The 24,444-nt window shown below is 60.7% G+C and overlaps 2 protein-coding genes across 3 annotated transcripts in view; both read left to right on the top strand.

Moving 5' to 3' along the window:
- Positions 1–17,086, top strand: part of WDR90 (WD repeat domain 90) — a 44,606-nt gene extending 27,520 nt beyond the window's left edge. The window contains 24 exon segments of the mRNA XM_030459703.1: positions 304–375; positions 377–406; positions 1,172–1,315; positions 2,819–2,938; positions 3,364–3,448; positions 5,540–5,598; positions 6,489–6,570; positions 6,652–6,695; positions 7,739–7,792; positions 8,117–8,174; positions 8,645–8,722; positions 8,725–8,753; positions 8,960–9,061; positions 9,744–9,842; positions 10,244–10,352; positions 11,027–11,147; positions 11,884–11,968; positions 12,422–12,567; positions 12,649–12,749; positions 12,823–12,953; positions 13,564–13,644; positions 13,775–13,897; positions 14,334–14,536; positions 15,577–17,086. Of these exon segments, the coding sequence (XP_030315563.1) occupies positions 304–375; positions 377–406; positions 1,172–1,315; positions 2,819–2,938; positions 3,364–3,448; positions 5,540–5,598; positions 6,489–6,570; positions 6,652–6,695; positions 7,739–7,792; positions 8,117–8,174; positions 8,645–8,722; positions 8,725–8,753; positions 8,960–9,061; positions 9,744–9,842; positions 10,244–10,352; positions 11,027–11,147; positions 11,884–11,968; positions 12,422–12,567; positions 12,649–12,749; positions 12,823–12,953; positions 13,564–13,644; positions 13,775–13,897; positions 14,334–14,536; positions 15,577–15,694 (2,274 nt within the window). The 3' untranslated portion in view covers positions 15,695–17,086.
- Positions 17,087–18,388: 1,302 nt separating this feature from the next.
- On the top strand, positions 18,389–23,727 carry RHBDL1 (rhomboid like 1). Of its 2 annotated transcripts, XM_030459685.1 has the most exons (8): positions 18,389–18,469; positions 20,657–20,815; positions 21,250–21,474; positions 22,139–22,287; positions 22,387–22,499; positions 22,780–22,880; positions 23,295–23,355; positions 23,456–23,727. In XM_030459685.1, exons 1-8 carry the CDS (start codon positions 18,431–18,433, stop codon positions 23,725–23,727), a joined length of 1,119 nt encoding a protein of 372 aa, XP_030315545.1. In that variant the 5' UTR covers positions 18,389–18,430. The 2 variants fall into 2 exon arrangements, with proteins under 2 accessions (XP_030315545.1, XP_030315546.1); XM_030459686.1 differs by lacking the exon at positions 21,250–21,474 and having other exon boundaries at positions 18,431–18,469.
- The last annotated feature ends 717 nt before the right edge of the window (positions 23,728–24,444 follow it).

A 24,444-nucleotide genomic window follows, 5' to 3' on the forward strand; every position in this document is an offset into this window, starting at 1 on the left:
TGTGGGAGGGGTCCCTGCCCATTGCAGGGGTTGGGACTAGGAGAGCTTGAGATCCTTACAAGTCAAACAATTCCATCATTGGATTGGGTACAACAAACATTTCTGTTTGTCCTGCTTACAATTTCAGGGCTTCTCTTCAGTGTGGAGCATTAGTGGTGTCTCCGAGATGTTTCAGCCTTTCACAGTGTTTTGGCACACCAGTATCCCACCATCCCTTTTTTCTACGGATTTTTTCCTCTACAAGAGTGTCCCATTTGTTCCCTCCTCTGCCACAGGAGAAATGATTCTTATCAGGAGACAAAGATGGTGGTGGCTGTCAGCAGCCCTCGCACTGGAATGACTCTCCGTGTCCTTGCTGACCACAGAGGCTCCACACATCACTGTTCTCCAGTGCACCAGGAAGCAGGTGAGACCTCACCCTCTTGCCTGGCACTCAGCACCCTGTCCCCTGTGTCCCAGCCAGGAAGCGCAGCACCATGGCTGGGTGGGTCAGCCAGTTTGCTTTATTTTGTCCTTTACCTTTCCTCTGAAAACCACCCCCATGGCAAAGCTGTGCTCCCTGGGGACTCTAGACTTAGGAGATCCTCCTTAGATTTAGGTGAAGGACGTTGTTAGGGGACACACGGTACCTACAGGCACTCCCCTAGGAGATGTACAGATCCAGAACGTGTCCCAGGGAAGAAATCTATGTCATTCAGGCTCTCACCTCTCCTCCAGCAGCCTCTTCTCCCAGGATATTCAGCCCAGAGTTTTCCACCAGCTCCCATACCACAGCTTCCTTCTCGTTTTTTGACTCTAAGTGACTTTAAAAAAAAATCCTTTGTTGTGAGGGTGCTGAGCCCCTGGCCCAGGTTGCCCCCAGAAGCTGTGGCTGCCCCATCCCTGGCAGTGTTGAAGGCTCCAGGTTGGATGGGGCTCGGAGCAACCTGGGCTGGTGGGAGGTGTCCCTGCCCGTGGCAGGGGGGTTGGGACTGGAGGAGCTTTAAGGTCCCTTCCAACCCAAATCATTCTTTAATTAAGCACTGCCCCAAGGGCTGTTCATCCTGGCATTGACCCCCTGCAGCATAAGGCTCGTGTTCCCACCAGCTCCTGCCCCACTCCACTTCTGGTGGCAGCTTTCTTTGAAGCTTGGTGACCTCCATTGTCACAGCCTTGCTTTTCTCTCCTGCAGTACCACGAGCTGGGGCTGGAGGGAGGTGAGCTCTGGCTTGCCACCAGTGCCGACCGGCGGGTCAGCATCTGGGCCTCCGACTGGCTGAAGGACAAGTGTCAGCTCCTGGACTGGCTCAGCTTCCCAGCTCCTGCCTGCCCTGAGGTGAGTGTGGCCCCTGCCAGCTCCCCCTGCCCACTTGTGGGGTGATCTTGGCAGCAGCCAAGCTGGAAGAAGGACAATTCGAGGCTCTGAGCAGGATGGAGCCAAATAAGAGGGTGTGCTTTGGGAAGTCATCTTCATTCCTTCTGCTGCTCCTCGAGTGTCTTGGTCGTGTGTGTGGAAAGTCAGGGGGAAGTGCAGTGGTCCTCACCACCTGGAAACGTTGACTTTGTGAGCAGGAGGAGTCAAAAACTCCATCTGGGAAGAGCTGACACCCTCCCTGCCACACAGGACAGCGCAGGAGAGAGACCCCATGGTGAGCACCTCCCAAAGAGCAGAAGTGTTGAGAGCCAGGAGCCCAGTGCTGGGCTCAGAGAGGTCCTGCAGCCCCCAGCGTGTCCAGGAGGCACCCTACACCCAGGGTGTAGGATTTGGGCAGCAGAACACCTTCTAGGGAGGAGTGAGGGTCTCTGCTGGCCAGGACAGGTGACATTCCCTGGTGCACATGACACTGGGTCATTTGTGGGGGGCAAGCAGTGCTGCCCCATTTGGGCAGACACAGCAGCTGGGGTGTGCTGACATCCTTTTGTTTGCTTCCAAAATGATGGATTTCCTCTTCAGGAAGAAAACTCACTACAGGTGTCCCCACAGTCAACAGGGGAAGGATTGATCTTGCATCCACTGCTGAAGATCTCCCTTCTAGGTCCTATTTTCTTGTGTTAAACAGATCCATAACCCAGTCCCACCTTCAAGCAATAATGCCTCAGTGGAAACCCAAACTGCTGGATCCTCACGGGTCCCACTCTGGTGACAATAAATGATTTTCTTCAGGTTTCCATGGCAGAGTGTGGTTGCTCCTTGCTTTGCTGTGATCACATTTGAGATAGCAAAGGAGGACACAGCCTCATCACACTGCTGTCCCCCTGCTCAGACACCCACAGCCCAAGGGCTGGTGTCCTCCATGCTCTCTTCATGTCCCCTGCTGTGTCAGGTCAGGCTGGAGAACCTGTCCTCCATTTTAGAAATATAGAATAAGTAAGGTTGGAAAAGAGCTTCAAGATGATCGAGTCCAACCATAATCCATCTCCTGAAGCACCACATCTAAACGTTTCTTGAAGATCTCCAGGGATGGTGACTCCACCATCTCCCTGGGCAGCCCATCCCAATGCCCCACCACTCTTTCAACAATTAAACTTAGGTTAATAATGAACCTAAACCTTTCCTGGCACAACTTAAACCCATTTCCTCTCGTCCTATCACTGGTTACTTGGGAGTTACCAGCACTGCCTCTCCATAACGTCCCTTCAGGAAGCTGTAGAGAGTAACAAGATCTCCCCTGAGCCTTCTCTTCTCCAGACTGAATAACCCCACTTCCCTCAGTCCCTCCTCCTACAACATCACCTCCAAACCCCTCACCAGCCTCAGAGCTCTTCTCCAGACATGGTCCAAGACCTCAATGTCTTTCGTGTACTGTGGTGCCCAGAACTGAATTTTGTGCCCCTCCAGGGTCTCAGCAGCCTCCCACCCAGCCTGGCCACCTTTTGCCCTTGGGAACCTGGGACTCTGCTCTACGTTGGCTTCGGTGTGCAGCAGGAAGCTTTGTTTTACAGTCTGCACCAGAAACAGGTACAGCAGAAACAAACAGGTACTCATGGCCTGCCAGGGGGCAGGGGCCTTCCTCTGCCACCGCAGGGCCATGGCCACCTCTGAGGAGCTGCAGTGGGAGGTGTGGGTGGGGCAACAGCTTCTCATCTGGGAAATGCTGAGCTTGGCCCAGGTAACTGCTGAGTTGCTAGGCTCTGCCCCTGCACTGCTGCCTTCCCATCCCACCAGAGGGGAAGGAGTTTGCTTCCAGCAGTCTCCAAACTGTTGAGTTGAGTCTCCTCTGGAAAGTCAATGCTTTCAGCAGGTTTCTGAGCCCTAAGAGGTGCTGTGCATCTGTCAGCCTCTCCTTGGAGAGGAGGAGCCCTCTCCCCTCCTACCTGCAGCAGCTCTGCTCTCCTCCCTGCTTGTTCCTCAGCTGTTGGTGTGTTTCTCTTGCTGGATCACAGGTAGTTCAGAAGATCTCCCTGCCGTTCTTCGCCGCCTCACTCAGCCTGTCTCCTGCAGGACCCTTCCTGGCTGTTGGCTTTGGTGGTGAGTACCTGAGGTGCAGCCTAGTCCCCAGGCTCAGTGGGAAGGATCTCCCCTTCTTCCCGTGGAGTGGAACCAAGTGTCATTTTTCCTTTAAACAAGACGTGCACACCCACCAGCCCCCTGTCCTTGGGCCCTGGGAGCTACAGTCCTGGTAGCATGGGTGGCTGCCCTGCTCCTGGGCAGGGAGAGAGCTCTGGAGACCATAGATCAGAAATGAGATGTGTGAGCTCAGTCCTGTTTGTCCACAAGCAGAACTGGTCACTTGAATGGCTCCTTGGGGTTACAGGCTGTCTCCATCTCCACTTAGGAGCCCCAGCCTGGGAGGCAGAAGGGACAGGGCTGGTCAGCACCCTTCTGCACAGGCACCTTGCTCCTGTAGCTGTTTGTATCACCCTGGGGAGCTCCCAGGAGCAGGGTGAGCTCCTCACCTGACCCAGAGCTGTGGGTCACCCGCTGAGCCCCGGGGCCAGGGGGGTGTGAGGCTGCAGGGCTGCACCTAAGTGTGCAGGGTGACAGGCTGCAGGGTGACAGGCTGACAAGTGCTGTCCCCTTCACCAGCTGCTCACTGCCTGCTCGCTTCGCCAAGAAGCTGTCCCCTGTCACTGCTAGGGCGCCTGCAAGGAGTCTGTGGAGGGACTTCTGACAAGGGCATGCAGTGACAGGACAAAGGGGAATGGCTTTGAACTGGAAGAGAGTAAGGTCAGACATTAGGAAGAAGTTCTTTGTTGTGAGGGTGCTGAGCCCCTGGCCCAGGCTGCCCCCAGAAGCTGTGGCTGCCCCATCCCTGGCAGTGTCTCAGCCCAGGTTGGATGGGCTGTGGGAGGGGTCCCTGACCATGGCAGGGGGTTGGGATAGGATGAGCATTAAGGTTTCTTCCAATCCAACCCATTCCATCACAAGTGGCAGCTCAGTGGAGGGAAGAGGTCTGCAGGAGTGATACAAACCCTGCTGCAGGCAGGGACAGACCCCATGGTGACAGAGCCTCCTTCCCCTGGCACTGAGCCCTCTCCTTTCCCCACAGAACGGCTCCTGCGGCTGCTGCGCTGCCCAGACGGTTCCGCTCAGGATTACCGCGGCCATGATGACGCCGTCCACCTCTGCCGCTTCGCCCCCTCCGGCTGCCACCTCCTCACGGCCTCACACACTGCTGTTCTCCTCTGGGAGCTCGTGGGCGGCTGAGCCGGGAGGCCCTGGGAGCAGCGGCGGGTGGAAGGCTGGGGGCGTCCCCCGGGCTGCTGGGCCAGGCACCAGCTCCGAGGCGAGGCCCTGGCTTAGGCCTCAGCCAGGCCCCAGGGTGGAGCTGGGGGCGGACGCGGCGGCGGGCCCGCGTGTGTTTGCGGGATGTGTTTTACAGCCTTGTTCTGTGGTTTTGGGGGGCGTTTTGGGGTGTTTTTTTATTTAATAAAACAGCGAAAGCCGAAGCCCCGTGAGGTCTGCGAGTGCCGCTCGCCACCGCTGCCCTGCAGGGGGCGCTGCTGTGCCCGCCGCCGCTCTAGGCCGCCGCTCGCTGGTGCGGCCGGAAGTGGAGCGGGGCCCGGGGAGGCGGTGGCGCCGGTAGCGGCGGTGGCCCCGCCATGAAGCGCGACGTGCGCATCCTCCTGCTGGGGGAGGGTAAGGCGGGCCGGCACCGGCACCGGGATGGGGGGGAGCCCGCCCGGCACCGGGAGTGCCCAGCCTGCGGGGGGAGCGGTTGGGCCTGCCCGTAGCACCGGCCCCCGGGGGGCTGGTGAGGCTGGGGTCGTGTTCCCCACCGCAGGCGTGTGCCGGTCCCGGTCCCGGAGGGGTGGATGTGTGTGTGTGTGTGTCTGGGCCGTCCCGGTGGATGTGTGTGTGTGTGTGTGTCTGGGCCGTCCCGGTGGATGTGTGTGTGTGTGTGTCCGGGCCGTCCCGGTAGCAGTGCCTGCTTCCCCTTCCCCCGAGCTTCCTTTCCGCCGCCAACCAGCGGGGCTGGGGCTCGGTACCGCTTCGCGGGCCCCTCAGCCGCGGGGCAGGACACCGACCTCCCCTTCGGCAGCCGCTGGAGCCATACCGGGTACCGCGGGTGGCACTGACAGGCCGGGCCGGTGCCGAGGTCTTGCCTTTTCTTCCTAGCCCAGGTGGGGAAGACATCGCTGATCATGGCTCTGGTGGGCGAGGAGTTCCCTGAAGAGGTGAGCGTGAGGGGGAACCGCAGGGAACCCCCTGGGTGCCAGGCAGCAGGGGCTGGGTCAGTCCTGAGTGGCACCGGCCCGAGCTGGGGCTGGGTGACAGCCACGGAGTGAGGTTAAAGCCATGAGGACCTCAGGGAGCTCCAACTGTAGTGGTGCCTCCAGTTTGTGCCCTGATCCCTGACCTGGGGGAGTCGGAGGTGCCCCCCAGGGCTGTGCTCCCCCCTGTTGCTGGGGCTCTCTGTGCCCGGCAGTGCAGCAGCCCCGGGGGCAGAGCTTTGGCCTCTGGCAGAGCCGTTTGCTCCCCAGCTGTGGCCTGGCTGAGGTGACACCAGCACAGAGCCCTTGGGCAGGTACTGAACCACTTTCCCTGCTCCTGGGTGCCTGGCTGGAGCCGGGCTGCCTGCCAGGAGCAGCATCCAGCTGTGCTTCTTGGAGACTTCTGCTCCTCTTTGGCCCATCTCCTGTCAGATGGGGGAAGGGGATCCATCTGGCTGTCAGCAGCAGATGGTTCCCTCAGTGCTGGGAAAGCATCAGCTCCAGAGGCTTGGGGAGGGGGGGACAAGCTCCACGCATCTCCCTGTGCTCTGACAATCAGCTTAACTCTGCTGCCAGTGGGTCAGGCTGGAGCTGGGGCAGCACTGAGGGCTTATCTGCAGAGCAGGGGCACGGGCAGCAGGGCTGCCTTGTCCCAGAGCTGATTTCCCTGGTGGGACTCAGCTTCCCCAGGAGGTGTGGCTCAAGGGAGGGCTCAGGGCCCAGAGATTTCATCCCACCCTGTCAGGGAGGAGGGTGCTGGAGAGCAGCCCCATGGGCGTTTGAAGTCCCTTGTCACCTGTCCTCTCAGCTGTGTCCAGCAGAGTTGGCTGAACAGGGCTCTGCTGGCTTTGCAGGTGCCTCCTCGGGCAGAGGAGATCACAATCCCAGCAGATGTCACCCCTGAGAAGGTCCCCACACACATAGTGGACTACTCAGGTAGGGCCCAGCCCCCTCCTCACCCTGGGGAAGGGTCCCCACTGCTGGGGGGGCTGCTGGTGACATCACTTTCCCTTCCAGAGTCGGAGCAGACAGAGGATGAGCTGCAGGAGGAGATCTCAAAGGTGAGGGGGGGGTGCCTGGGGACAGCCCCCGTGCTGCCCGCAGCCCCCTGGGGACACGTGGCTGCAGTTTGGCCCTGGTGCTGCCAGGCTGTGCCAGGGCAGTGGTTATCTGTGGATTAGTGCTATCGCTGTGTTTAGAGGTTTGCTTAATCCTCCTCCAGCTTGTAAACTGGAGCTAGGGCTTCTCCCAGCCCCCCGGGGAGCTGCCAGCTGCAGAGCAGGGGGGGCAGCTGGCTGCCCACAGAGCTTGCTCTGGAGCTGAACTTCTCTGAGCCCTTGGGATGTCCCCAGCGGTCTCAAGAGGAGGGGGAGAAGCAGTTGTGGAGCTGGGGTGAGAGCCCACTGCTCCCTCCCTTGGGTCCCTGTGAGGAGGTGGCACAGAGGAGCTGGGGGGGTGAGGGCACCCCCCTTCCTCAGAGCAGCCATGGGGGAGCAATCCAGCCCAGCTGCTCCTCTCTGCCCAGGGTTTAACTTTGTCTCTGCCCAGAGGAGAACCTCTTGATGATGGGTATCAAACCAGCCTTTCCCCTGTACATCTGATGTGAGCAGAGCTGCTTCAGATCTCCCTCTGGGTGGCTGAAGGCCAAGGAGGTGGGCACAGAGGGTCCTGCTCCCTCCACCCAGACAGCACGAGGGGCTTAAAACAGCTCCAGGAAATCCCTCCTAAACCCATGTGTGTCCTCGGGATTAGCCCTAAACTCTCTCCTGAAAGGGCCACTGATCCTTCCTGTCTACTCCCAGCAAACCACCAGGGGCTGCACAGGGCTGGGAGGGGACAGGGACAGTGGCACCAGCCCAGCATGGGGCAGGGACAGACCCCTCCTGGGGGGGACAGGGACCCCTTGGGGTGGGGACACAGGGAGTGGGGACAGCTCCTGAAGCTGAGGAGCTGATCTGTGCCCATATCAGAGCTGGCAGTGTTGCTGCTGGAGGGCTCTGTGTGCTCAACCAGCACTGCCAGGTTTCAGTGTGAGGGCTGTGGGGGCTCAGTCAGTTCCCCTGCCACGAGGACCCTCACTCACCACCCTCTGCTGCTTCCACAGGCCAACGTGGTGTGTGTGGTATATGATGTTACCAAGGAGGCCACCATTGAGAAGGTAACGGGTCCCCATGCCCTGCCCCCTAACCCTGTGGGGATTTGGGGTCTGAGACCCCTGTGAGCAGAGGCAGGCTGAGCACAGCCCAGGCTTGCCTCCCACGTGGGCTCTTGTGCTCCTGTGCTGAGGGCCAGCAGATTTGTCACATCCTTCTGCTGGCATCCAGCATCCCTGGGGCTGATCTCCTGCTTGGACAATGCTGCAGCTGGGATGGGATGTGCTGAGAGCTGCCTCTCTCTCCCCAGGCTGTGCTGATGGGTTTTTAATCTCTTTGCTGATGTGTCTGTCTCTGCTGATGGGTCCTTCTCTCTGCTCACCTTCCAGATTCGAACAAAGTGGATTCCCATGGTGAATGGGGGAGTTGAAAAGGGCTCCAGGTACTGTCTGTGGATACAGAATTGAGGGGCTTTGGAGGCTGTGGTGTGCCCACCACCCTCACACCTCCCCTGGAGGCTACCAAGATCAAAGCAGCTTGTGGCCACACAGCTTGTAGCAGAGGAACATGGGGGCTTTTCTCCCTTGTTTAGCCAAGACAGAAAGTTCCTTCCCCCCTTAATCCCTCCTCAGCCAGGCAGGGAGGGAAGGCTGTGGGGAGAAGGGGAGCCTGGAAGCCACAAGCTGTGCATGGATTGCTTAGGCAGAAGGCTGCTGTGCAGGATTAAAGGCTCCTGGACATATTGCTGCTGAGTGAAAGGGAGAGCAGGATCAGGCAGGCTGCTTTTCCAGATGGAAGCTCCCAGTCCTGGGAGGCAGAAATGCTGCTGAAGCCCCAGGGGAGAAGGGTGGGGAGGCTGCCTGGCTGGGGCAGGGTGATGGCCTTCCTTCTCTCTGACACTCCTCTTTCTTCCCCAGGATCCCCATTATTTTTAGTGGGAAACAAGTCCGACCTGCAGGTGGGGAGCTCCATGGAGGTCATCCTGCCCATCATGAACAGTTCTCAGAGATCGAGACCTGTGTGGAGGTGAGGGGACTGGAGGGTTTCTGCAGAACCTCCCTGAGGGCAGGAGCTCTTGTCATGAGCCAGTGAGCCTTCATGCCTCTGGGGTCTCACCTTGCTCTGCAGAAGCCCCCTTGCCTTGGTCCTGAGAGCCTCTACGTTGGGGCTTGCTGTCCCTTGTCATCATCTGTCCCTGCTCACTGGACTGTCTCTTCTTCTTGAACCCCCAGTGCTCTGCCAAGAACCTCAAGAACATCTCAGAGCTCTTCTACTACGCCCAGAAAGCTGTGCTGCACCCCACTGCCCCCCTCTATGACCCAGAGGAGAAGCAGGTAGAACACAGCTTGCAGCCCCTGGGGAGTCTCCCATCCCATCACAGGGCTCTGGCCAGTGCTGGGCTTTTGCCCACAAGTAGGAGGCTGTCCCTGAGCTGTCCCCCTGTCCCTCAGCACCACATCTACACAGCTTTTGAATACCCCCAGGGATGGGGATTCAACCACCCCCTGGGCAGCCTGTCCCAGTGTTTAATTACCCATTCAGTGGTGAAGTTTCTCCTCATCTCCAACCTAAACCTCCCCTGGCACAACTTGAGGCCCAAAGTTCCTCTTGTCCCATCCCTTGTTCATTGGGAGCAGAGCCCGACCCCCCCTGGCTCCAACCTCCTCTCAGGGGGTTGCAGAGAGCCACAAGGTCTCCCCTCAGCCTCCTCTGCTCCAGGATCAACACCCCCAGGGCCCTCAGCCCCTCCTGGTCAGACTTTGTGCTCCTGACCCTTCCCCAGCTCCATTCCCTTCTCTGGACACTCTCCATCCCCCCGGTGTCCTTCTGCTCCTGAGGGTGTTCTCCATGGACTGTCCTGCTTCTGATCTTCAGCTCTGTAGTACTGGGCTGGGACCATGCTCTCAGGCAGTACCAGGAGAGGACCCCTCTCCACACAGAGATTTTGGGAGGCAGGAGGAAGGGCCAGGCTGAAGGTCCTGCCCTGATTTTGTCACCATGGTTGGTCCCTTGCAGCTGAAACCTGCGTGTGCACGGGCACTGACCCGGATTTTCAACCTCTCAGACCAGGATAACAACCAGATTCTCAGCGATGATGAACTCAACTACTTCCAGGTAGGGCTGGCTGGGGAGCTGAGATATTCCCTAGTCTCTCCCAGAAAGCCCCTGGGATCCCCCTTCCTTCCAATGCCAGGCAGAAAAGCTGTCCCACTCCTGGCACAGCTGTCCCCTTGGCATCCAGCACAGCCATAGCAATCTAGGATGCATCCTGGAGCCCATGGAGATCCTCAGGTCTCCCATCTTCTCTAAGCTTGGGAGTTTGTAGGAAGCAGGAAGCTCTGGAGATGTTGAGAGACAAATGTGCTGAGGAACAGGGATTGGGGCAAGGCCTGAGGCAATAAAATCCCAGAGCTGGGTGGGTTTCCTCTCCTAGAAACACCATCTCCTCACCTTGGGAGAGGGCTGGGCTCTCTGTGACCTCTGCTGACCCTGACCTTCTTTCTCTTGGGAGGCAGAAGTCCTGCTTTGGAAACCCATTGGCTCCCCAGGCACTGGAGGATGTGAAGATGGTTGTGTGGAAGAACACCACAGATGGGGTGCAGGACAATGGCCTGACCTTGAATGGTGAGAGCAGCAGCCTCCTAGCAAGGGCCATAGAATCATAGAATGGTTTGGGTTGGAAGGGACCTTAAAACTCATCCTGTCCCAACCTCCTGCCATGGTCAGGGACACCTCCCACAGCCCAGGGTGCTCCAAGCCCCATCCAACCTGGGCTGAGACACTGCCAGGGATGGGGCAGCCACAGCTTCTGGGGGCAACCTGGGCCAGGGGCTCAGCACCCTCACACCAAAGAATTCCTTCCTAATGTCCAACCTCAATCTCCACTTTTCAAATTTTAACCCATTTCCCTTGTCTTCTCCCTCCCCCCTGTGTCCAAAGCCCTCCCCCAGCTTTCTTGCAGCCCCTTCAGATATTGGAAGGTTGCTCTGAGCTCACCTCGGAGCCTCCTCCTCTCCAGGCTGAACAACCCCAACATCTCCAGCCTGGTTTCACAGGGAGGTGCTCAGCCCTCTGGCTCTCCTTTAGTGGTCAGGGGGTCCCTCTCCCTTGCCATATCCCCAGCATGAGCCTCCTGCCTCTCCTTCCAAGCCAAATTTATCCTCCATGTCAAAGCCAACCTGAGCCTGCTGGAAGTTCCTTGAGCAGCTTGTTTTCCTAGGGAAAGCATCATCCTAAGCAGTGGATCCCTCTGGCTCTCTTGGCGTCACTTTGCCTGAGCCCCTGGATCTCTCCCTCAGGTTTCCTCTTCCTCAACACCCTCTTCATCCAGCGGGGTCGCCATGAGACCACCTGGACCATCCTGCGCCGCTTCGGCTACGACGATGAGCTGGAGCTGACAGATGACTATCTGTACCCTCCGTGTGTGTCCTGCCCAGGGGTGGGGTGGGCAGGGGGTGGGGAGGGCACAGCTCAGCCTGCCCAGCACCTCCCCAGCTCCTTCCAGCACCCTGTGGGCTGCCCTTTGTGCCAGGTTCTGCTCTTTGCCTTCCCCTGCAGGCAGGGGCTGTGGGCTTGGGAATAGATGCCACAGGCCTGGGAGCTGCTGCCAATGGACAGGGTGGTGGGGAAGGAGAACCTGTCCCTGAGTTCACATCAATGAGGAGCTTTTGCTGGCTGTCCCTGCCTGAGCAGAGCCAGAAGGGCTCTGTCAGGAGCAGTGAGCTGGCAGCCTGGCCCTCCCAGCTCACTCTGCAGATGCCATCTCTCCTCTGCTCCCTGCTGCGGGGGATCCAGCCATGATGGAAGGGTTTGGCTCCTGAGCTGCTCCTTCCTCTCCCCAGACAGGCCCGTGTGGGTGCAGAGCACCCCAGGGGTAGTGCTGTGCCCTTCTGAAGCCCTGGGCACCAGGCAGAGCCAGAGCTGCGTTGTCTCCCTGGATGCTGGGGCCTCCCTGCCCCCTCCAGGGCTTCTCCCCCAGAGCCAATGCTGTGATGGGGAACAGCCAGGTCTGGGGACAGTCACTGGCTCTGAGCAGGGAGCTGTGTCCTCTGGTGGGGAGATGGGGCTTGGCCAAGGACCTGCTCATGGGCTGCTGCCCTTCCTCCAGGGCTGGAGGAGGTGTTGGAGCTGCTCACTTGAGTCTCCTCCCTGCCAGGTTCCGCCTGCCCCCTGGCTGCTCCACAGAGCTCAACCACTTGGGCTACCAGTTCCTGCAGAGGCTCTTTGAGAAGCACGACAAGGTGGGCAGGGTCTGGAGGAGCTGCCTGGGAAGGGGGATGCTCTGGGGGATGCAGGCCTGGCTGCAGCTGCTTTCCTGCCCACAGGCAGAGCTGGACCCTGGAGGGGCAGGTTGGACCGAGTTGGGGTGGGTGGGCCTAGGGGAGCCAGGGGCAGCAGCAGCTGAGGGCAAGAGGGGTGAGTGGGGACACTCTTTGCCTGGCAGCAAGGCACTGGTTCCAGTCACACAACAGAACTGGCCTGTCCCTTCTATGGTGACAGGAGTCCCTCAGGCACTTCTCTTCTCCACACTGGCGCAGCTCTGGCCTAGCTGACCATTGATTTCTGCCACTGCCAGTGTCCCCGTGTCACTACAGGCTGGCTGGGGGGACACAGCCCTCTCTGAACCCCAGCTCTGCATGGTGTGGCTGCAGGGGCTGTATCCTGCTGCAGGGGCCATCTCTCTTTCCTTGCAGGACCAGGATGGAGCCCTGTCCCCTGCAGAGCTGCAGAACTTCTTCAGTGTCTTCCCCCGTGTGCCCTGGGGCCCTGAACTCTACAGCACGGTACACACCACTGACACGGGGCTGCTCCCCCTCCATGGATTCCTCTGCCAGTGGACGTAAGCTCAGTCCCTCTCCCCCTGCCACTTGTCACATCCCTTTGTCCTGGCTGACCTGGTGGTTTTCTCCCATCTCCCCAGGCTGGTAGCTTACCTGGACGTGCAGCACTGCCTGGAGTGCCTGGGCTACTTGGGCTACCCCATCCTCTCGGAGCAGGACTCCCAGACACAAGCCCTGACGGGTACGGCCATGCCCTCCCCTCCTGTCACCCCTCCTGTCCCTCCTCTGCCTCACCCAGCCTCTTTCCCTGCCAGTCACCCGGGAGAAAAGGATCGACCTGGAGAAAGGACAGACACAGAGAAATGTTTTCCTCTGCAAGGTGCTGGGAGCCCGGGGTGCAGGCAAGTCTGCCTTCCTGCAGGCTTTCCTCGGCAGGAGCCTGGCGGTGAGTGGCTGCTCCCCTCTCCCAGGACATCCTGGCCAGGCTGGAGGCAGAGCCCTGAGGCCTTGGAGAGATCCCATGGCACCTCTCTGCCTGTGGCTGAGCCCTGGGGTTCCCCATGAAGGGACACCCTCACACCCCAGCAGTGCCACTTCGTTTTGCTCCTCTCTGCTTGTCCCCAGGGCTCCAGAGGGGCTGTGCCTTTCCCAGGCATCCACATTGCCCCAGGAGGATGGTGGCTTTCCCTGCTTGTCACAAATCATAGAATCATAGAATGGTTTGGGTTGGAAGGAACCTTCAAGATCGTCCAGTTCCGACCCCTTGCCATGGTCAGGGACACCTCCCACCATCCCATATTGCCCCATCCAACCTGGGGCCTTCAGTACTGCCAGGGATGGGGCAGCCACAGCTTCTGGGGGCAATCTGGGCCAGGGGCTCAGCACCCCCACAACAAAGAACTTTTTCCTGATATCTGAATGTCACAAATGTCTGGTGGCAGTTGCTGGCTGGTTTTCCAGCTGCTGTTATCCCATAGGGGCTTGAGTGGAAAATGTTCTCTCCGCAAGCTCTGCTCTTGCCCCTGCCCTCTGAGAGGCTGTTCTGCTGCTGTCAGGTGCAGAAGGAGAACCCGGGGGTGCCCTCCCTCTACACCATCAACACCGTGCAGGTCAATGGCCAGGAGAAGTACCTGATAGTAAGTCAGGGAGAGGAGGGGGGATCATTGCAGGGCTGGGCTGTGTCCCCCTGGGGATTGCTGCACTCACAGCATGACTCTGGGGGAGAAACAGCCTTGTGACAATGCCGTGCCACCCCTCTCCTCCCAGCTCTACGAGGTCAGTGCTGACACCAAGTTCCTGAAGCCATCAGATGCAGCCTGCGATGTCGCCTGCTTCATCTACGACCCCAGTGACCCCAGGTCCTTCAGCTACTCTGCCAGTATTTACAAGGTAGCTGGTGGGGACCACGGGGGACTCTCTAAAAGGGCCCTGTGGGACTTTATAAAGGGGCCCTGTGGGACTCCAGCCATTGCCTGGCAGCCTAGTCATGGAATCACAGAATGTCAGGGGTTGGAAGTGACCTCTGGAGATCATTCAGTCCAACCCCCCTGCCAAGGTAGAATCACCCAAGGCAGCCCACACAGGAACACATCCAGGTGGGTCTGGAAGGTCTCCAGAGAAGGAGACTCCACAGCCTCTCCAGGCAGCCTGGGCCAGGGCTCCCTCACCCTCACAGTCAAGAAGTTTCTCCTTGTGTTGAGGTGAAGCTTCCTATGTTTTAGCTTCAACCCATTATTCCTTGTCCTAGTAGTGGGCACCACTGAAAAAAGATTGGCCCCCTTCCTCCTGACACCACCCTCACCAGGATTCCTCCCTGTCTCTGCAGCAGCACTACATGGACAGCCAGATACCCTGTGTCTTCGTGGCCTCCAAGGCAGACCTGCCAGAAGCCAGCCAGCAGCCCGGGCTGTCCCCTGCTGAGTTCTGCTACAAGCACTGTCTCCCACCACCCTTCCCCTTCTCCTGCCATGGTCAGAGCCCACCCAGCACTGCTGTCTACACCAAGCTGGCCACTGCTGCCACCTTCCCGTGAGTGTCCTTCCCTGGGACAGCTTGGGGAGGGCTATGTGTCCCATCCCTTGCACTTTTAAGTTGGGTTCTCTTGGTGTCACCTGCTCAAGAAAGTAATGGAAACAGAAGAGCCGCTTCTCTCTCTCCTGCCTTCTGACAGATTTATTAGCTACTTTCTGCCACAGGAGTTTTTATTTTTGTAGCCTAAGATAAAAAATCCTGCAGAGGAGTAGCCAGCCCAGTTTGCTGAGGCCTGCAGCAGGGGGGTGGCAGCTATTTTTTTCTCCTGATGAGGCAGATAAAACTGAAAAAAGGGGACAGCCAAGACAGATCTGCTCTCACACAGCTTCCCTGGGGAGGGAAGGGCACCTGGAGGGGGCTGGGAGTGGGGCAGGGTGGCAGCCAGCCCCTCATGGGAGGGTGACATCAAGGGGACTAAGTGGGGGGGGGTGGGTCAGAGCCCTCTCAGGGAGAGCTTGTGGGGTGTTGGAAGAGAGGATGCGATTACTTGTGAGTGTTTTTTTCTCTCCAGCCTCTTTTCAATAAACAACTATTTTTAGAGCTGACACTTCCCCACCACCACACACACACACACACCACCACCCCCCTCTCTGCAGTATTAAAATTTAAATATCCTTAATATATCTGAGGGTACCATGGTATAAATAAATAAGAGCGTAGTGGAGGGGCAGGGATTGGCTCTGCTCCCTTGGTTTAGGGGAGGATGAATTATGGAAGTGTCCCAGGAGGGGAGCAGTTGAGGCAGGGCACAGCCCGTGGGTAGGAAGGGAACACTGGGGCAGGGCCTTGTCCCCTCCTTGGGTCCCCAGCTGTGCCAGCAGCTCCTCTTCTGGCTCTCCTGGAGTTGTTAAGAGCAGCTTGACCTAGAAAGGGAGACACGCACCCCTCTGCTCCCACTAATTCCCCAGGTTCTGTTTCCAGCCCGTGGGAGGGTGAAGCCACCTCCATGTTCCACCAGGGGATCTCCAGGTCCCTGTCCTGGGGGGGGGGCAGGAGCTCTGCACCTTCTTGATTCTCTTCTCTGTCTCTCCTGGCAGGCACCTGAATGCCGTGGAGCTGGGGGCTGCTTCCTTCTGGCTGCGGGTGGCCCTGGGGACAGCGGTGGCCGCGCTGGTGGGGGTCACACTGTACCGAGTGCTGGTCAAGAACAAATGAGAGGCAGTGTCCCCACCCCTGTCCTCCTGGTGACACCAGCCACCCCCCCCAGCAGTGAGGGGCCCTGCCTCCAGCTGCTCCCTGCTGGGGAAATCCTCCTTTTCCCCCCAAGCCTGGCCCACAGGACCTGTGAAAATGACTCCTCAGCACCAGCAGGATGGATCCCCCAGCACCAGGTGGCTCCTGCCCAGCAAGGAGGGGGTGGACAGGCAGCTCTGCCTCACCAGCAGCTGGAGGATCACCCCCCGACTTTTATTCTGTTAATTTTTGTCTTTTTAACGTTGATATTTTATTTTTTTTTAAGCTTCAACGTGTTTCAGTATTGGGTCAGGTACATTTTCCCTGGGGGCTGTGCTGGTGCCTCCCAGTTTGGGGAGGGAGGGAGCCAATGCTCCCAGAATCCTTGGGGCCTCATGGCTTTACCCTCCTGGGGCACAGATCCATCCCCAGTGAGGGGCTGGGTGTTTAAACCCCTCAAACCCCCACGTTTTGGGGTCACTCCTGGATGGAGTGATGAGCAGGCAACAAAGGGGGAAAGAGTTACCCAGGACCTGTCCCAGGCCCTTTTATTCTCTGATTTCTGCACAAAACCACTCCGAGTCCTGCCTGCAGCATGCCGGGCTCTGGGGACAGCTGCCCCCTCCCCTGCCCACCAGTGTCCTGGCCACCAGCCCTCGTGGCCACCAGTATTCCCAGGGCCATGGGGGAGCACAGCCCTTTTTCGGCAGTGCCAGCACTAAGCTGCTGTCCCACCGTGCCATACGGCCCTTGTCCTGCTGTCCCCTCAGCAGGGCCCTGGCCAAGCCCAGGCTGTCCCCGAGTGTCAGGCTCTGGGCATCACATCTCCTGGTAAGACTGGAAGCTCTTTCCTGTCTCCCCGTCTGGATCCAGGGCAGGAGTCCCACAGTGTCCCCATGTCCCCAAGAGTGTGCCCAGACTGCCTTAGGGTCCAGATCATCTCCTGGTGGGTCAGTGCCACCAGCTCTGGGCTTTTCAAGCACCCTCAGAGTGAGTTTCTGGTGGGGCAGCACCGAGGGAGCTGCTTTTTTTCTCCCTTTTGTCTATTTAAACTGAAACTGTTTCTCATGGCCTGGGGATGGGGACAGGGGGTGAGAAGTCACTGCATGGGGACAGCCAGCCTCTCATGGGGACAGTCCCAGGCTGGTGGCCCTGGACAGGGAATCTGGGGTCTCAGCCTGTGCCAGAGCCACTTTGGGCTCCTTTTGCTGGCCAGTGGCTCGTGGCACTGCCAGGACCGTGTCCCCTGTGTTCCCTTGTCCCCTCCGGGTGCCCGAGCCCCCACGCAGGTGGGCTGACCCCCTCCTCCTGTCCTGGCCCTCCCCTTTTAGGAGGTTTCTTCTCAACATGACAATAAAATTTTTACACACCTTTGCCTTGCCCACGGTGTCCTGCATCTGGTGGGGGAGGGGGCGGCTGGGGCTGTGAGGGCCACCCTTGGGGACAATTACGGGGATTTTAGGGCAGGAGGTGGAAGCCTGGTGCTATGGGATAACTCTGGATGGGGCTCCCCACTCCTTGAGGGTACAGATGTACCCCCCGGGTAGTGCCACCTCCCCTGTCTGTCCCTCTCTCCCCCTAGCAGCTTGTCCCTTGGCTGTCCCTGTCTCCACGGGATGTGGGCACAGCTGGGGGGGAGGCTTCTCCCAGCACCTCTCTGGGAACAGGGTGGGAGAGGAGACCCCACAGCAAACCAGGACACCCAGGTGTTGGGGGAACATGACCAGGACTGTGATTCCAGGTGAATGGCACCACATGGTGCTCCCTGGTGAGCCCAAACCAGGCCAGCTCCTCCCAGCCCACATGCCACCATCCCAGTGCCACAGTGGGGCTGTGTGCCCAGTGCTGCCCTGGCACTTGCTGGGGTGGGACTGGGGGAGCAGGGATGGTGCTGGGGTTGGGTCCTGGGGACGTGCCAGGGGGTCCGGGTGCCTCTTGGCACCTGACATCGAGGGTGGCAGTTTGGGGTGCCCAGTGCTGGCTGTCCCGTGTGTCTGGGTGTCAGCATCAGAGGCACCGTGGGAACTGTGCTGGGGGGAGCAGTGGGGGGCATGCGTGGAGACACCCCGGTCTGGGGGGGCTGGGGAGGGGGCACAGGTGTCTGCGCTGGGTCCACAGGTAACTAGTGCTGGTGCCATATTGGGATGCTGGTACCTGACTGGGATGTTGGTGCCATACTGGGAGGCGGGCATCATAGCTGAAGATATAGGTACCCATACTGGGATGCAGGCACCAGTACTGGGATGTAGGCACTACACTGGGAACCAGGCACCACTACCGGGCGGCAGGTACCAATACAGGGATGCAGTACCGGGCTAGTAGTACCGGGCTGCTGGTGCCGGTACCGTGATGCTAATTCCCATACCGGGCTGCAGGCATCATTCCTGTTCCGCCTCCCTCTCGGTGCGGAGGGTGCCGATTCCCAGGGGGAAGGGTTGGGGGGGGGTTGCCGGGGAGGGAGGGGGGGTGCGCTGCGCCGTGCGCTGCGGCGGGGGCGGCTCCGCTCAGCTCCGCTCCCGCCCCCGCCGCCGCCGCCGCCCCGCTGCCATCGGCGGCTCCCGGCGCCGCCGCTCCGCCGCTGCCTCGCGGGCCCGCCGCAACGCGGGGCTGGCGGGGAGAGCCGCACCCCCCAACCCCCCCGCTGCCCGCGCCGCTCCCCTGCCCGGCTCGCCGGCCCCGGGCGCGGGGGAGCGGCGGAGTCCGCAGCCCGCCGGGTGCATGGACAGGAGCTCCCTGCTCCAGCTCATCCAGGAGCAGGTGAGAACGGGGCGGGGGGCACCGGGAGGAGGGGTGGGGGGCACTCGGAGGGATGCGGGCAGGCAGCGGGGCAGGGCTGCCCCCCCGTCTGGCAGGGACCGGGCACCGCTCAGGGCGGACACCTCGGCCGCTGCTCCCCCCGCCCCGCGCTGAGCACCTCCCGGTGTCACCCCGCACACCCCTCAACCCCTGGGGGGACCCGGGCGCCCCCTTGCGCCGCTGAGACCCCGCAACTCACCTCACTTGTGGCCTCCTCCTCCCCTGCCTTTCCCCCCCACCGGGGTCTCATACCCCCGGATCCACCCTCAAGGACGAAGGGTGCTGGGCAGCCCCGACCCCCGCGGAGGGTGCAGGATGGGGCCTCGGGGCTGCCGTGGGGCTGGACCAGCCCGAGGGGGGGGGTGGGGGCGGGGGCTGCCTCCAGCCCCGTGACCCGTTTGCAGGCTCAGCCCGCCCAGCACCAAGGCTTCTGTGTGGGGCTGAGGTCGGCGGCAGGACCAACCCCACCCCTATCCTCATGTCTCGGCACCCTCCCCCGCTGCACCCCAGCCCTCAGCCCCCCCCATTGCCCAGCCCCTGGCCCCCTCGCCCCTCCGTGCCCCCTACCCCGCCAAGTCGAGCCAGGGGCTGTTTCCCGGAGCTGGGGAGGGAATTTATTTGGGGTCAGGAATCTCAGCGCCCACCGCAGAGCCTCCCCGAAAGGCTTCGTGACCTTGGCCGAATCCCCCCCTCGCCCCCCATCCCCCTCGCCCGAGAGCTGCTGTGTTGTCCCCCGTGTCACCCTGAGCCTATTGGGGACAAGCAGCATCTTCCCCGGGGGGGAGCAGGATTGGGAGAGGCTGGAGGGGCCTGGGGGATCTCGGGGGGGCCGAGCTGGGGGGGAGATGCCCCCCCTCCCAAAGCAGAAGGGGTTTTCTGGGCACCAATGATCTGGATGTGAGCCACAGCATGGGGACAATGATGTGTGATAGGCCCTGGCGTGGCACGTGCACGTGTGTGGCTTGTGCGGTGCAGGGGATGAGTGGCACTGGGGGGCTCTGGTACCCCTAAGGATGGGGCTGCTCCCGAGGGCTAGAGGCTGCTGGCAGCACCCCACAAACCACCCACCACCCCCTGCACCCCACATCCTACACCCATCCTGCACCCTGCACCTCACAACCCACACTCCATAACCTCCACCCTGCACCCCACATTCTGCACCTCATATTATGCACCCTATAACCCTCACTCACCACCCTGCACCCCACACATTGCACCCCACAGCACTCACCCTGCACCGTGCACTCCCCACACCCCACCCTGCACCCCATGCCCCACAAACTGCACCCTACACCCTGTCCCCCCCTCAGTCAGGGTCTCCAGGCTGTTGGCCCCTCCTTGGGAGAGCAGCTCTGGCCCTGGAGGGCTGAGGTCCAGGCTTGGGATGGGGACAATCCCCTGCCTCCTGTGGTCCCCCGAGCCTGTCCCATGAGGATGTTCTTCTCCTGCACCTGGTACCCAGGAGCTCACCAGCGCTGTTTGCAGGCTCACTCTGTAAGGGTGGGGGTCCGACCCCCTCTGAGGGGGCTGTAGCCATGCTCCAGCCAGCCAAGCCCTTGCTCCGTCTCCATTGTCCTTGTGCCACCTCGGCATCCTCGTCCCTGTGAGCAGGACCATGGTGGATAGCCTGTGGGGCTGGGTGTCCCTTGGTGTGAGGTGTCCCATGGTGCTGAGTTTCCCATGGTTCTGAGGTAGCCCTATGGTTCTGTTTGCCCCATGATGCTGGTAGCCCCATGGTGCTGGTTGGCCCATGGTGGGGGGTACCTGGAGGTCTCAGGGTGCCCCGTGGGTGCTGGCAGCCCTGGGGATGGTGCAGGGTGCCCTGGCACAGGGTTCCCAGCAGCGAGAAGGAGGAGGAGGCATCTGGTGCCAGGGCCACATGTGTGTTTTCCTTGGTTCCAGTTCCAGGCTGGCAGTGCTGGCAGTGAGGAGGGACCGAGCAGGGCAGGAGAACGAGTTAGCTGTGCCATGGGGTGGGGGGTGGGGGCAAACAGGCACCCACAGAGCATGGGGCTCTCCACACCATGGCATGGGGTACAAGGTGGTGGCCTGGAGTGACACCTGGCGCCACAAGGCTTGAGGACAGGGTGAGAAGCACCAGGTGGTCTCCCCATGGTCGCAACCCCTGGGGTGCCCTGTGCCCCACAGCTTGACCCTGAGAACACGGGCTTCATCGAGGTGGAGACCTTTGCCAGCCTGGTGCATAGCCATGAGCTGCCCCTGGACCCCGCCAAGCTGGACATGCTGGTGGCCCTGGCACAGGGCAATGACGAGGGGCAGGTCTGCTACCAAGAGCTGGTGGACCTGGTCAGTGCTGGGAGGACATGGGGATGGGGTGGGCACTGTACCCCTGGGAGGGGGGGGTGTGCTCCTCTGGCACGGGGTGGTGGCACAGCCTTGTCCAGGTGGTCCCATCAGGGTGGTGACAATGGGCAGGGAATTGTGGTGATGGGCATGGGGTGGTGGCAGTGGCCGGGGGGTGGGGACAATGAGCAGAGGATTGTGGTGGTGGCAGCAGGCAGTAGGAGATGGCAATTGTTGATGGGGTGGTGACAGTGGTCAAGGGGTGTTAGCAGTGAGCGAGGGGGTGGTAACAGTGAGCAGGGGGGGGGTGTGGCAGTGGGCTGGGGGCAGTGGTGATGGTCAGGGGGTGGTGGCAGTGGGCAGCAGGTGGGGACACTGGGCCAGGGGGTGGTGGCAGTGGCAGGGGGTGTCCCTGCGGGCACGGTCTGTCTCCCCAGATCAGCAGCAAGCGCTCGAGCAGCTTCAAGCGTGCCATCGCCAATGGGCAGCGTGCCCTGCCCAGAGATGTCCTGCTGGACCAGACCGGGCTGGGCTTCTATAAACGCTTCGTCCGCTACGTGGCCTACGAGATCCTGCCCTGCGAGATGGACCGGCGTTGGTACTTCTACCAGCACCGAGCCTGCCCACCCCCTGTCTTCATGGCGGCCGTCACCCTCACCCAGGTGTGGGGCTGGCACCAGGGCTGAGCCCGGCTGAAGGGACCCAGCACCCAACGGGGGCTCAGACCCAGGGTGGAGGGGACAGGTGACCCCTATTGAGATGTTCCTGGTGGCTATGGGGGGCTCACTTGGGGTGGAGAAGTGGTCCCAGTTGGGATGTCCTGGTGGCCATGAAGGGAGGTCAGACCCAGGGTGGAGGGGACAGGTGACTTCAGGTGTGATGTCCCACTCCCCATGGGGAAGTCCGTCCAGGGACTGAGGGGACAGATGACCATGGTTGTGATGTCCTGGTGGCCATGGGGGGCTCAGACTGGGATGGTGGGAACAGGTGACCTTGACTGTGATGTTCTGGTGCCTATATGGGGCGGGGAGGGGTTCAGACCTGGGGTGGAGGGGCCAGGTGACCTCATTTCTGATGTTCTGGTGCCCATGCTGGGGGGGGGGGAGGGGCACATACTCTGGGCAGAAGAGGGGTGGGTGACCATAGTTTTGATGCGCTGGTGGCCATAGAGGTTCTCAGACTTGGAGCAGGGGAGCTGGATGACTCCATCTGTGATGTTCCAATGCCCATATGGCGCTGGGGGCTCGGCCCCAGGATGAAGGTGTGGGTGTTCCCAAATCCCACTCCCCAGCTCTGGGGTGCTGACAAGGGTGGGGTTGGGTGCAGATCATCGTGTTCCTCTGCTACGGGGCACGGCTGAACAGGTGGGTGCTGCAGACCTACCACCCCGAGTACATGAAGAGCCCCCTGGTCTACCACCCCGGGCACCGGGCACGCGCTTGGCGTTTCCTCACCTACATGTTCATGCATGTGGGGTAGGTCCTCGGGTTGGGGCGGGTGGGTTGAGGAGGTATGGGGGACACCCATTGGGTGTGCTGAGCCCAACAAAGTGTCCCCTGCTGTCCCCTGGGCAGGCTGGAGCAGTTGGGGTTCAATGCCCTCCTACAGCTGATGATCGGGGTGCCCCTGGAGATGGTGCACGGCATCCTGCGCATCAGCTTCCTCTATCTGGCCGGAGTCCTGGCAGGTGGGGGAGGGTCCACGGGGAGGAGATAATTTGTGTGTGTGCGGGGGGTGTTGGAGGTGCCCATCGGTCCCCATTGGTCCCCATTAGTCCCTGTTACCAGCCCTGGGGACATTCACCTCAAACTTGGTGGGGACATGGGACTTGGTTTTCCACCACCAGCACTCCCCCTGGGGTGGGGCGGGGCAATGTAGCCTGGAATTAATTAGTGTGGACAGTAATTCATTAATGCTGGGGAGGGGGGAAGTGTGAGACCCACGCTGAGCACTGCTCCTGCCCGCAGGCTCCCTCACTGTCTCCATCACTGACATGCGAGCCCCCCTGGTGGGGGGGTCCGGAGGGGTCTATGCCCTCTGCTCTGCACACCTCGCCAACGTCGTCATGGTCAGCGGGGGGGGTGACACGGGGGGTGACACTGGGGGGACACGGCGGATGAGGAGGGTGGGCAGTGCGGGGTGACATGGGGGTGGGGTGGCACTGGGGGGTGGCATCGGGGGTGCCAGCAGGGTGTGGCATTGGGAGGGACACTGTGAGGTGGCATTGCGGGGGTATGGTGTGACATTGAGGGGGCAATGCTGTGAGGTGACATTGGGGTTATGGGGTGACATTGGGGGGGGTATGGTGTGACACTGGGGGTGATGCTGTGGGATGGCACTGGCTGGGCACCATCATGAGGTGGCTGGGGAGCCCCGTGGGGTGGCACGATGGGTTGGTGGTGGCGGTGTCAGGAATGGGACCCTGTGGGGGGGGCTCTATGGGGACAGAGCCCATTGTCCCTCTGTCCCCTTGTCCATCCAGAACTGGGCCGGCATGCGCTGTCCCTACAAGCTGCTGCGAATGGTGCTGGCGTTGGTGTGCAGTGAGTAACCCCCCCCAAAGCCCCCCAGAGCGGCTGAGTTAGAGGGGGGAGAGGGGTGTGTGTCTTGACTCTCCCCCCACCCCTTTTTTTCCCCTGGCAGTGAGCTCGGAGGTGGGCCGAGCCGTTTGGCTCCGTTTCTCCCCCCCTTTGCCCGCTTCGGGCCCCCAGCCCAGCTTCATGGCCCACCTGGCGGGGGCCATCGTGGGGGTCAGCATGGGGCTGACCATCCTGCGCAGCTACGAGGAGAGCCTGCGGCAGCAGTGCGGGTGGTGGCTGCTGCTCCTCTCCTACGGCACCTTCCTCCTCTTCGCCGTCTTCTGGAACATCTTCGCCTACGACCTGCTGGGGGCACAGATCCCCCCCCCGCCGTAACTTTTGGATGTTGTTACCCCCGACCCCCTCTATCCCTTTCAATATATATATTTTTTGTGTGTGTTTTTCCTATCGGGGAAGGGGGGAGGGGATGGCTCTGCGCGCGACATGGGGACAGGCCACCCCCCCCCAGCCCTGACCCCTCGGTGCTAGAGAGCGCGTTGACCACCCCTCCCAAAATGTACACCCCACCCCAAAGGATGCTTTAGCCCTGCTCCGCCCCCCCAGGGACCCTCATCCCCTGCTCGCTCCCATACCGTCCCTTTCAGGCGGGTGTTCAAGTTCCTTCCCCCCCTCCGCGACCCCCACCCACTCCTGTGAGGGCGGAATGCCATTATCTGCCTGGGACCCCCACCCCTTCCTCTACCGTACCCCACTTTTTGGGGTGGGGGATCAAATATCCCCCCTGGGAGCCCCCACCCCTCTCATACCCCCTTTTCAGGCAGGACATCCAAAATCCCCTTGGGACCCCCACCCCCACTTGTCGTCTGTAATGCCTTTTTGGGGTGAGGGTCCAGTGTTCCCCCCCTTGGGACTCTCATCCTCCATTTGTTCCTATATCTCTTTTTCTGGGTGTGGGGGGGGGTCTCACTATACCCCTGGGACACTCCCACCCCCACACATCCTCACTCCTATAGCTCCTTCTCGAGGGAGGGGATCCAAAGTCCTGAACCCCCCCCGGACGCCCATCCTCTGCTTGCTCCTGTACCACCTCTT

This window comes from Calypte anna, chromosome 14 (genome assembly GCF_003957555.1).
Source record: "Calypte anna isolate BGI_N300 chromosome 14, bCalAnn1_v1.p, whole genome shotgun sequence".
NCBI classification, from domain to species: Eukaryota; Metazoa; Chordata; class Aves; order Apodiformes; family Trochilidae; genus Calypte; species Calypte anna.